The sequence below is a fragment of the Erpetoichthys calabaricus genome, chromosome 7 (genome assembly GCF_900747795.2).
Source record: "Erpetoichthys calabaricus chromosome 7, fErpCal1.3, whole genome shotgun sequence".
Taxonomy (NCBI): Eukaryota; Metazoa; Chordata; class Cladistia; order Polypteriformes; family Polypteridae; genus Erpetoichthys; species Erpetoichthys calabaricus.
The window spans coordinates 152,606,943-152,619,789 of record NC_041400.2 but is presented as its reverse complement, the minus strand read 5'-3'; the positions used below and the strand labels follow the sequence as shown (position 1 = coordinate 152,619,789).

The 12,847-nt window shown below is 36.4% G+C and overlaps 1 protein-coding gene across 1 annotated transcript in view; it reads right to left on the bottom strand.

Annotated features, from left to right (window-relative positions):
• Window positions 1–10,019, bottom strand: part of gc (GC vitamin D binding protein) — a 117,696-nt gene extending 107,677 nt beyond the window's left edge. The window contains exon 1 of the mRNA XM_028805562.2: window positions 9,853–10,019. Coding sequence (XP_028661395.1) covers window positions 9,853–9,916 — 64 coding nt within the window. The 5' untranslated portion in view covers window positions 9,917–10,019. The remainder of the gene's footprint in view (window positions 1–9,852) is intronic.
• Between the last annotated feature and the right edge of the window lie 2,828 nt (window positions 10,020–12,847).

Below are 12,847 nucleotides of genomic sequence, written 5' to 3'. Positions count from 1 at the left end.
TTAAGTCAAACAGAGGGTTTTTACGTAATTAACAGTAGTTGTTTGCTTCAACTTGCAATACTTAATTTAATTTAATTGCTAGAGAATATCTGTAGGTTGTAACCTATTAGTTATTCCCTAAAGAAGGTCCATTTTGAATATGTGGGACGTTCAAAAAGTTTCTGCAGTTTTATATTTTCGTTGGAAATGGTGAAGGCGGGAGTAGTAGTAATTAGGCATTAAGAAGTTGGTACAACACTGGGAATATTGCATTGCAAATGAAGGTGACTATGTAGAAAACTGATGTAATTTGTTTTTGAAATTCTTAATAAACACAGTTAAAAAAAGTGTGGAAACTTTTTTGAACATCCCTTGTTTTCTGATATTTCCTTTTTTTCATTTTTTGCTAACCTAAACTTTAAATTTAAATCTCTGGTAGTTTACTGCTTGCATTTCAACTGATTAAATTTGAAGAAAAACTGGAAGAACTGAGGTTTTCAAAAACTTTTGACTGGTAGTATATATTTTTCTATCCTTTTTACAAAGTTTAATCACAAAAGTGTATTTTTGATTCTAGACAAGAACTTGCTCTCTGATTAAAATTTCTGTACAAAAAAAAAATCTCACTCAACGTTTAAGGTAATTCTTTATAAAAGTAAACAACTCGGCTAAATCATCAAATATCTAAAATTTCTTGAAGATTTATCATTTTTTAATTAAGTGCTTATATGTAATCAGATGCTAAATATGCACAAAAACAGTATTATTCCAAAGGGAAAGTTTTCATTCACATGCAACAGCTGGTCTGAAATGAGAAGAGATCTCATTTTAATTTTTTTCCCTTTGGTTTTCAATCCTAAAATGAATTATCTTAAATATTTAATAAATTATTGCATTTGACTGGAGGCAGAGTTTATGCATATGAATGAAATTGATTAGAGCTGTGGGGGGCAGTGGCTTGGTTGGATTTGGATTTGAGAGAACACTTCTCTGTATTCCCAGTACTGCTTATCTGTTTAGTTTCACACACGTGAAATGCAGCCTAATTGTTGAGTGTATGCCAGTATCAGAGCTGCAGTACTTTATTGATTATTACAGACTGCCAAGACATTTAAGATAAACGGAAAATAAAGTAAATAAAAGTAAACTTAAATTTTGTATTATGTGATGATCAGCCAAATTAATGGTGAATTTTACTGAGCACTTTTCAGTTATATTTATATACTATTTTTCTTTACAAAATCTCACTAGCAGCTTGATGGATTATAATTTTTAAAGTTGCACCCTTGATAGTGGTCATTTTTCTTGTTTTGACCCATGTTGTGAATATATGTATGATAGCTATCCTAATGAGCAATTCTATAGTGTACTAGTTCAGGCGGTCCCCGACCAGCTGGTCACACCTGTATTGCTATTATTATGCTATTTCTTTACTAAATGAGAACAAAACTATTTCAGTCCAGTCATGTTAAATGGATTTGAAAGTACTATACATATTAGGTACAGAATTAAGTATACTCTGTGCTTTGCGTTCACATGGGAATGTTCAACATTTTTAACAGTTTTGGACATGTTGATGAACCTTCAGGATTTCATTTTGTTGATTACTATTGCAATATTACTTTTGTATCTGATAAACCAAATACATTTTGCCCTGAGTTGCTGCTGAATTTTCGTTTGGAGATACAAAGAGAGGTGAAAAAAAGTGCTGGGTTTTTAATTAAAGATTAGATATTTTTCTTTTTTATTGTTGTCTAAATCTTTTGGACATCTTTGGAAAACAAAATGCTTATCATGTGAACTTGGATGGTGGATGATATTAAGATCATTAGAAAAACATTAAGGAGCAGAAACAACAGCAGATACACAGTTCCAAGGCAAGTGGTTGTTTGACAGAGTGGGAGAAGTTTCTCTGTATACGTGTTTAAATTATTTTCTAATGAATTAACTTTGCCAATTGTTGTGGGAGGTAATCATCAGAGCAGACTTGTAATACAGATGTATATGACTTTCATCTCAGGCTTCAGCATACTGCACTGGGACCCATCTCTCCTGCATGACTCTCAGTGCAGCATATCTAATTAGAAGTCTGGAATGCTGACATGCCGTAATCACTGTTAGGGAGGATGCCAGTCCTTTCAGAGGTAACTCTGCATTGTCAGTGTCTGACATTTTGTAAAGTGGCAAGTAATTTTATCATGTTTTTGATGGAGAGAAATAGGGGCAGAACTTTAATTCTGTGGAAATAATAGGTTCTAGATAGTTTTCTTATATTTTCTTGTCAAATTGGCAGAGTAAAGCCCTTGCTTTACTTTGATAGTTTTCCCTAAGCCCACTCAATTTACAAAATAAAAAAAATAGCTTTACAATTTTTAAATGACAGTTTTTTATTTAAGAACATAATAAACACATGTTTAGAATCCTTTATTTACTTCACTTCACTTTCATACTAGTTACAGTATACAGTACTAGTAAGAGTTGTGGTGGGAACATGCTGAGCTGAACAGATCAGAATAATTCAGATAAATAATGCCTTGATTGTGTTCTGGCATTATCCTCAATTATCCTGTATCTACCACTAGTTTGCATGTATCATTGGAGGTGCAAAGGGTGCATCCCGCATTACAAGTCATTTCAAGTAGCTCCTCTCCAGCATGTCCTGGTTTATGCTTTCCATTGAAAGATGTATTTCTACTCAAGGGCACTCCTATATTTCTGAGCTCATCACCCTATCACTGGGAGTCATCTCAGTAAACCTTTCACAGAAACCTCACTTATGTCACTTGTAGTCATGATCTCATTCTTTTTGCTCCTGTCCAAATCTTGTGATTAGAGGTGAGGATGGGAATGTACACTGACTAGTAAATCAAAGCCTTCAACCTAGGATTTAACGTCTGTTTCATTAATGATGGAAAAATGTTCACGGATGCACTAGTTCTTTAGTCAAATTTGCTGTTACCTATAAAAGAATTATATCATTGGCAGACATCAGTAATTACAGTCCTTTGGTTCCCAAACTGGTCAATTCCCAAGGTAAGAGAGGACAACATGAGAGGGCTGGAGACAGGATGTACCATTGGCAGATTCTAATACTCATACTGCATGGTCTCAGCTGAACACAAAGTATGCAAACATATCTCTCACTCTGAAAATACAGGGATTGAAGGCTGTTGCCCCACCCCAACCCCCCACTTAGAAGAACCTTACACAAGATTCCATGGGGTATACAGCCATAAGCTTTTTTCATTCTAACAAAGTACATGTATGTGGGAAAAAGAGTCTGATAAGTAAAACTCAGATCAAGGAGGAGCAATGCAGATTTCACTGTGGCCACAGAACAGTGGCAGACAGAAATTCTATTTCAGTATTTTTCCATAGACTTTCTATTAAACTAGACTTATGCCATAGATGTTCTATCCATCCTGTGGTTTTGCCACTAAATAGCTTTTTAAATCTGACTATGCACTCAGATATAATAGATGCAACCTCAAGCACTGCTTCTGGCAATGCTATTTCTGAGGAGTTGAGGCCCAAATTTCCTACTCTTGCTGAGAAGAGCCTGGATGACATCCTGCCTTCCCTTCCTGAGACAAATGATTTGCCAGAACTTCTTCTAGGTTCTCCAAAAGCTATTCTCCATCGCCTCATTAAACTCCACCCACACATAGGCTTTTCTTCGGCCATTTTTACTGCTACTGCCTTTTCAGCCTTTTAAAAACCTTCCTGATTATATTGCATGAAAGGCCCCTTTCTTCAACACAACAGCTTCTCTTACATTGTCTTACATTGTGTCCACAAATGAGGCCCAAAACTGAGGTCTTGAACAAAGTCATTCCCGAGTCCCGACTCGGTGTCCCTAACCTGTATTCTGAGATGTAGAAGAAGCTGTTCTGGATAAAAAGAAATGAACTTGTCATGAAAACAGTCATTTGCTATTTGTCCCCAACACACCCTCACTACCTGTTTGGGTCTTCTAGATCTATTCACTGTTTTACCAGCCTGAGCCAACAAATCATAAAGTGGTAACATGTCTCTCTTTACATAAGTGTTTCAGATCAGAGGCCACAACAACAAAGTCTCATGATGACAACGACCTCTGGCCCAAGATATTCTGGTACCAGATACATTTCCTGAATGAGCTTACTTGTGTATGAACATAATGCTTTTTATGTGCAGTTCATGGATAGCACATACTGTACATCCAAAAAACAATTTACTATTCTGGTTCAAATTATTATTCCCTACTATGTTTCTAAATGTATCTCCATTCATTCTCCCTTGTGTGCATTGAAATTTCCCAGTAGGACAACTGAGATGGTAAAAAGCACCATTTCAAGTATAGTCATGTGCTGATTTACTGAGTTGAGGCCATTTGTACTTACAGCCGAGGGCTGTAGAAAAGAAATATGGAAATAATGTTCTAAAAATGGCCAATGCTAGTCATGTAATAACTTTGTTATTATTATTATTATTATTTCACAGGGTCTCAAATGTTTTATGATTCTTGGAAGGCCTTTAAAGGTTTGTTTTGATCGGGGCTGTTCCATGTGGCTATTTATTATGTAATTGGCCTGCACCGCCTTCCTTACAGCTGCGTTTTTCAATCTTTATGGTACCACAATCCAGTTTTTCCTTTTGAAATTCACTGACAAGCCTCTATCAAAAATTGTAAAACACTCCCTTGGTGGAAGGAAAACAATTGGAGGTCCGCCTTGGTGAAACAAGTAGCACTCAGTGCTGCTGATTACTTAGGGAAACCACCATCACCCACTCACAAACGAACAAAGACAACCAACAACACACCAGTGCTGTGACCCAGTAGTTGTAAGACATTACCTTACTTGGACCCGGCATTCGGAACCAAGACACAAAGATCAGTTTGTGCTACTCCGTACTGGCAATTAAATATGTTTACCTATGACTCACACATTGTTCTTCTCTCTCTTGTTAAATTAACCCTAGCCTGAATGAATTTATTAATTTTTTACATTTAAAATTTCTCATTTGAAGATTTACCAATGTTGTTTCTTGTCCTAGAGTGTGTATATAAACACAGGGAACTCCAGTTTCTGTACTACATCTTGCCTGAAGAAGGGGCCTGAGTTTCCTTGAAAGCTTGCATATTGTAATCTTTTTAGTTAGCCAATAAAAGGTGTCATTTTGCTTGGCTTTTCTCTGCATTCATAATGGCTAACATGGTACAACACCCTAGTACTACCTATGACTCCCACTAAACTCAAAGAGCCTCAGCTGGAATATCCTGTACAATTTGTTACAGAAATGGAATTTGCTAGTCCCCAATAGAGCCATAAGTTGGCGCATGACTGTACTGAGTCCAATGTGTCTAATAAGGCCAAATACTGTGAAGAGTCAATCAGTTTAACCTATGTGCACATTAAATTCATATTGAGATGACTTGGCCACTAGAACCAACCAGCTTTAAAGTACTAAGTCAGGGACTTATGAGCATTCTCACATCAACTCAAGAACTCTCCCATGTGGGTATTTCAGACTTAGAGAGAGACCAGAAGTTTGTTTCCAGAACAAATGTTCTGCAAAAAGGTGAGTCTGGCTTTGCAAATTTCAGTTTCTACCCTTCCAGACAAGTTGGAAACCATGTTAGAAGTGCCAGTTTATGCTGCCAATGTCTACTATGTCTAAATCCACTTCACTCTTTCCTTTTCTCTAAATAATATTTCACCTGAGCCTCTCATTGTTATTTATGTTTAGCTCCATGCAGATTTTTCAAACTGAGCTCAATTGTTCTAAAAGGTTTACCCAGATCTTGCTCCACAAGCAAGTGTGGGGATTCTATTCCATTTGAGGTCCTCTTTAACACAAATGGAACTATCAAGGGAGTCATCTCCAGTCAAAATCACATTAAGGGTCACTGTCAGATTCAAGTCCCCCAATCACACCAAGCTCACAATGCTGTGAGATAAATCTTTAATCCAAGTTTTTCCAACTTCTGTCCTGGAGCACTACTATGGCTGTAGGTTTTCATTCTAAACCTTTTCTTAATTAGTGACCAGCTAATTAACTCATTTGTTTTAATTTTAATTGAATTGCTATTTAAGACTCAGACTCCTTAATTGTTTACTTTTTCATTAATTAGCAGCCAAACAATAATGAGATACAAAACGAGCCAACACATGACAAGCTAACATGTGTCAAATAAACAATATTTGAAAATAAAGAAAGTTGGAGGTCTCAGGAATGTTGATCTGCTCAGGTCCACAAAACATTTTGACAGCATTCTTAGAAAAAAGAAAATCAACTGTTTAGGAAATGCTTCCTGTGGTAAAATGAGAGCACCATGACACCATGGGTTTGATTAACAAGAATTAGCTTCTAATTAAGAAGCTGGCTGGAGTGAAATTGGTTGGAGTTTGGGAGCCCCACTTAGCTGGTCATTTGGTGGCTTACTTGACATCTTATTTTTGTCTGTGTGCCATTTAAGGAAAAAAATGAAGCAATTCAGAGGACTGAATCTTAAAAAAACAAATGAATTGAAGGGAAATTAAGTTAATTAGCAGCAAAAACTGGTCACTAATCAAGAAAAGGGTTAGAATCAAAAACATACAGCTACAGTAGCTCTCCAAAACTGTAGTTGGAGACCCCTGCTTTAATCTATGATGCCAATCTAGTAGAACTAATGTAATAACCAGAAATTTACAATTACCAACATAGTTACACTCTGCTAGATACAATTTACTCAAAAATGGTATAAATATAGTTGTTATACAGATCTGCCTATCTTACTAAAAGTTATCTCTACCTCTGTTATTTCACATGCTATATTCAAGCGATAGGAAAGCAATTTATAAATTGGAGTAGTTGTGAACTATACATTACATTTCTGAAACGTGTCCTGTGCTTCAGTAAAAAATCATTTAAATTTAGTTGATTAATTTTTTTAAGAGGTGATACACTCAAAAATATAATTTTTAAAGAGTTTTCCAATTCTGAAATTAATGGATATCTGCATTTACAACTGCTTGATCAATTATTTAGGCAAAGAGCCAAAGTGCATCCTAATGTGAATGGCAATAGAGCCTTTGGTCAGAAAACAGACCAAAACAAAAGCCATTCCACCAGCTATTTAAAAGTGTGCCTGTAAAAGTGTAGTGAGAAGTTAAGCAAAATGACACTTTTTACTGGCTAACCAGAAAGATTACAATATGCAAGCTTTTGAGGCAACTCAGGCCCCCCTTCTTCAGGTAAGATGTCTCGAGTTGCCTCAAAAGCTTACATATTGTAATCTTTCCAGTTACCCAATAAAAAGTGTCATTTTGCTTAACTTCTCACTACATACATAATGGCTAACACGGTACAACACCCTAGTACTGCCTGTACAAGCTATAACTTGGTACGTGTCAATCAATGATGTAGAACTGCAATCTCTAAAGTTTAAACAAAGCAACCACACAGACTCCAAAACACATGGGGAAAACAACAAAAATACAGGGAAAAAATATCACAAAAACTTCCAATGGGTCCTTCAAACAGGTTTTGAATTTTATGTTTTTTTACATTTCTTTTGTTGGTTTAATCATGTCATTTACATTTCTGAGATTTGATGATAATTGTGCATACCTGGAGAAAATCCACGCAAGCAAAGGGAAAATGTCAAAATTCCACATGTGTGATTAGCCATGAATTATTCCAAGACAAGATTTGGAACCGTGAACCAAAGGTGCTAACCATTGTTCTGTTGCCACACTCTGTAAGCATGGCTCCCCTTCAATGCTGCCACCGTTTCACCAGTTAACATATATTATAAAGTCTCTGTGTGGCTGATCCATACAGTATAATTCTAAAATTGAATGACATTAACATAAATCCCTATTTTTTTCAGGACTAACATGAATTTCAAGAAGTGAGTTTTTTCTCTCACAGAAAAATTAATCAAGCAGCCCATGAAAACTCTGGCACCTTCATTTGCTGGATGTCTAGCAGTCAACTTCTATCTTGAGCTTGTGTATAATACAAAAGTAAACACAATTTTTGGACTTTTTTGTTTATTGCACTGCAAAGGAAATGAAAAGTTCTTCAAGCTGCCATAGTTACCTTCAGTACATATTTTAATTTTCAGATTCAGATGAATCCATATTTTCAATTGCCTGATTTTCTTATCTTAAGAGAAGATTCATAAGATTACTAAAGCTAGTCTGTTCATTTATTTTCAGAACTTCCTTGCAGAAGTTGTGCTTATTCTAGCACAATGAGGACCAAAGGAGAGAGAGATCAAGCCTGAAAGGAGTGCTGGACCATTACAGGTCCCACTTACAATGGGGTAAGTGGATGCAACTAATCAAAAGTAACATGTGAATCTCCTGGTGGGTTACCTGGGAAATTTGAATGAAAGGGAGGACAACATTCAAACATTAGAAAGCCTCTCATATGGGTCAACAACACCAGTGTCAACACATGTCAATGACCACCATGTGCCATCACAATATGGTAGCAACCCTGGGCTCTAGAAAACAATGAAGACCTGACTGCCAAAGAATATAACATGATGAAAATGCTAAAAGTCATAAACAGTAGCACAAAGATACACTCAAGTGACATATAGACTCTGATCAGATCTTGCTTAACATACTGTACTTCAGTAAAGTTACACCCAAGTTAAGTCTTCAAATAATTGTGTAATTGTATTTTCAAGATATGTAAACTAATGTAAAAATATGAAAGGGAAATGTACAAATGTAGTAATTCCATAAGGTGATCCTGATTCTAGAAATGTTATAAAACATGTCTATGACCTACAGTAATACAGGAAATCTGTGAGAAATATTTATTGAGCCAGCACTTTTGAGATGACTGAATCCAGCCAGCTAAAAAGTGATGCCATTTGCGTAATGATGTCAGGTAAACATTGAATTATTCCCCAGCTTCAAGGTTGCTTCAACTAAAATGTTCAGTTCATTCAGTTCATCAATGGATAAAGTTCAACTATAATATCAAGTGCAGTACACTGTCTGCACTGGAAACAAAAAACGTTTGGAAGAGTTTACATGTTCGGGAATCACAATTCTTTTTACAAAATGGTATCATTTTTTGTATTCTAAAAGTGTCACAAGCAATGTAACCAGAATGAAAACTATTCAACTGAAAGCACTTGCCTATAGAAATGTTATTAAACAGTTCAGACCTAAACAATTACTAACTATAGGCAATACAGAATTTTTAAGTTCTTTCACATTAATTATGTAAAATACCACATAATACATTTTAATTTACGTGCAATGACAAAAATAATGTGCAGATCAAAGTATTTTGCAGAAATTCAAATGAAAATGTGTAGAGTGCAATAGCTGCTTAATCTTAGTACTAGTTTGATCCTGTGCAAGTATGTTGCTTTGGATAAAAGAGTCTAAATAAACTGCAGTAAACAGAAAAATGAACATCATTCACAGTGACATTTGACTCATTAATGTTTACAGTATTGTATACATATTTTCCTTATACTTTCAAAGTGGACAATTTTCACTGAAATACTGATAAATGCTAAATTTTCTTTTCATTCTGAATTTGTTTACCATATAGCACTGCCTGGATGAACAAACTAATTGCAAAACTGATATGTAGAAAAAATTGACAATTGTGAATTACCATAATTGCTTGACTGAATTAAATTCCAACCCACACCAAGTGCAATCATGAATTGAAAATAAATATTTAATACCTTTAGAATACTTTATATTGGATTTACTGCATTTACCGTACGTTTTTTCTAGCATTTTTCAGTTTGTTATATATTGTGTAGGACACTGTATATTGAGCAAATAAAGCAACAAATAACAAGGTTTTCTTGTAAAATATGAATAGAAGTATTAAAGCTTCAGATGATAATTTATTTTTCTTTACCTCTGTATCTGGCATACGCACAAGAAATCCCTGCTGCGAATAACAGAATCGGAATTATCTTCATGTTTTAATTAGCTTAGGATTTCCAATATCAATTAATTTTGCAGCCAGCAGTAAGCCGGACTAAATCCCAGTGGTGACAGCACTGTCTAATATAAAGTCAATTCTGGGTTTTCATGTAAAATATTAACCTGTCATTTTGTTGTTCTAATGTTGACTTTCAGGTGTAGAAGCTATTCAGTAGTTAGACTCTCATTTTAACTAGTTAGATTCAGTAAAGCAGAGAGACATTTACAGTCACAAATATTGCGGCCCAGGTATGTATAAATTAATAATGTAAAGTTTTGATTTAACAAACTAATTTGGTAGAAATGTGTTGGATAAATCTGCCTGTTAAACCCTATTGATAGATTCCAAATATTATTATTATTCACTCATACCTTCTTTCAACATCCTGAGGTGTGGTTTGAGATTTCAACAACAATGTATTTGGGACTTCTTGATTATTACATTCATCCAGGATTACTTCTTGCCCAATGCTACCAGGAAATACTCTAGTTCCTTGAGAAAGGTTACTGTGCAGAAGGCTATGGTCCCTAGTAAAAATACTGCTTATTTCAGCATGTCATACATTACACACAAGACGTGAGCCAGGCTCCAGTAATATTCTGAGCCAAATTTATATCTGCTTTCCAGTTCTGCACTGAACAGTATCATTTTATTCAGCTAGTTAGGATGGACGGTATCCTTCAATAAGGGCGCGCACAAAAAGGCGAGCTTCAAAAGGGCGACCTCAATTGGGCGCGGCGAATAAAGGCGCGCGTAAATAAAGGCGAGTTTCAAAAGGGCGACCTCAATTGAGCGAATGTTTTAATATTCTTGCTTTCGCCTTTTTATACATTCAATCATTGCCTTTATCTAATACATTTTCTGCAATAATTTTGTTGCGTTTGGCTTTATTCGCTGCGCCCAATTGAGGTCGCCCTTTTGAAGCTCGCCTTTTTGTGCGCGCCCTTATTGAATAGAACCAGGATGGACATCATTGCGCAGCTAGAAATGTTGGTGACACAAACAGTCATCTGGGCTGATGATAATCAAAGTAAATTCCAGCCAGTGGTGTTTTCTCCAAGAAATGTAGTAATGGGCTAGAAATTAGTGTTTTAGGCTAGAAACCAGTGTTTTAAAGAAAAGGATATTTTTGCGTGTAAATGTAGTACTAGGATGTTGTACCGTGTTAGCCATTATGAATGTAGTAAGAAGTCAAGCAAAATGACACCTTTTATAGGCTAACTAAAAAGATTACAATATGCAAGCTTTTGAAGCAACTCAGGACCCTTCTTCAGGGGGCCTGAGTTCCCTCGAAAGCTTGCATATTGTGTGTAAACGTAAATAACATGTGTAAAAGTCAGTAGATGAAGGGGCAATAGGCACCCTTTGTTTGAGACTGGAATGATAAGTGAAAAGGCAAATTTCCTGAATAATTCTGGTATAGGTTATTGGTGATAGCTCTCTACTGTACATAGATATTTAACAGTCTTGTGAAAGAGTCACCTGCTTTGAAGAGCAAACTGCTTTGATTGGTATCTCTTCAACATACATCACTGTGATAAAGAACTGTCTGCTTCCTTAGAAAATCTTTGTATTTGTGTGGTTTGTAAATGAACGTATCCTGAGGACATTGGTCTCTAATCAGCATACAGTGGTATACGTACTTCTTGACAGTTAGCAACAACACTATTGTTTAACCAATGAAAATATGTATATGCTATTGTTAAGCAAAGGAAATTGGTATGGTACCATTATTTAACTGATCGTCATGCTGATCTAGGCAGAGATTGAAGCAGTTATATACCTCTGAGCAAATCAGAATAAAATGAAGTATGGTCAGAGATTCCTAACTGCTGCCTGCTTCTTTATGCTTTTGGCACCATATCACTGTGGCTATACCCTGTAGCAAGACTGGCTTGTATTTAAGCCAGGTTCCCCTAGGCTTGAGGCTGGTAACATCAATTATCAGGTTTATGATGGTGATGTCATCAGAAAATTTATAATGAAATTGGACCTGTGTCTGGTCACACAGTCATAACGGAATAAAGAGTACAGAACTGGGCTGAGCACACTAACCTGTGGGGAGCCTGTACTGAGGATCAGTGGGGGATAAGTGGTGCTGTGAACTCATATATGTCAAGGTCTGCCAGTTGGTCAGTCTAAAATCAAGTAGCAGAAGGTGGCACTAAGTCCTAAGTCTAGAAGCTTGATGATCAGTATGCAGCATTAGACAGCTTTTTATATGTATTTTTTTGAAAAAAAACATTTCTTTGAATTTCAAGTTTATTTTTGTGAATGTCTACGTTTTCTTTATTTATGCAATGCCATTTGCAGGACACATGACATCAATCATCACACCAATGAAGTAAAAGGTGTTACAGTGATCCCTCGCTATATCGCGCTTCGCCTTTCGCGGCTTCACTCCATCGCGGATTTTATATGTAAGCATATTTAAATATATATCGCGGATTTTTTGCTGGTTCGCGGATTTCTGCGGACAATGGGTCTTTTAATTTCTGGTACATGCTTCCTCAGTTGGTTTGCCCAGTTGATTTCATACAAGGGACGCTATTGGCAGATGGCTGAGAAGCTACCCAGCTTACTTTTCTCTCTCTCTTTCGCTGACTTTCTCTGATCCTGACGTAGGGGGATTGAGCAGGGGGGCTGTTCGCACACCTAGACGATACGGACGCTCGTCTAAAAATGCTGAAAGATTATCTTCACGTTGCTATCTTTTGTGCAGCTGCTTCCTGAAACGACATGCTGCACGGTGCTTCGCATACTTAAAAGCTCGAAGGGCACGTATTGATTTTTGATTGAAAAACAAACTCTGTCTCTCTCTATCTCTCTCTCTCTTCCTGCTCCTGACGGAGGGGGTGTGAGCTGCCGCCCTTCAACAGCTTTGTGCCGCGGTGCTTCGCATACTTAAAAGCCAAACAGCCCTATT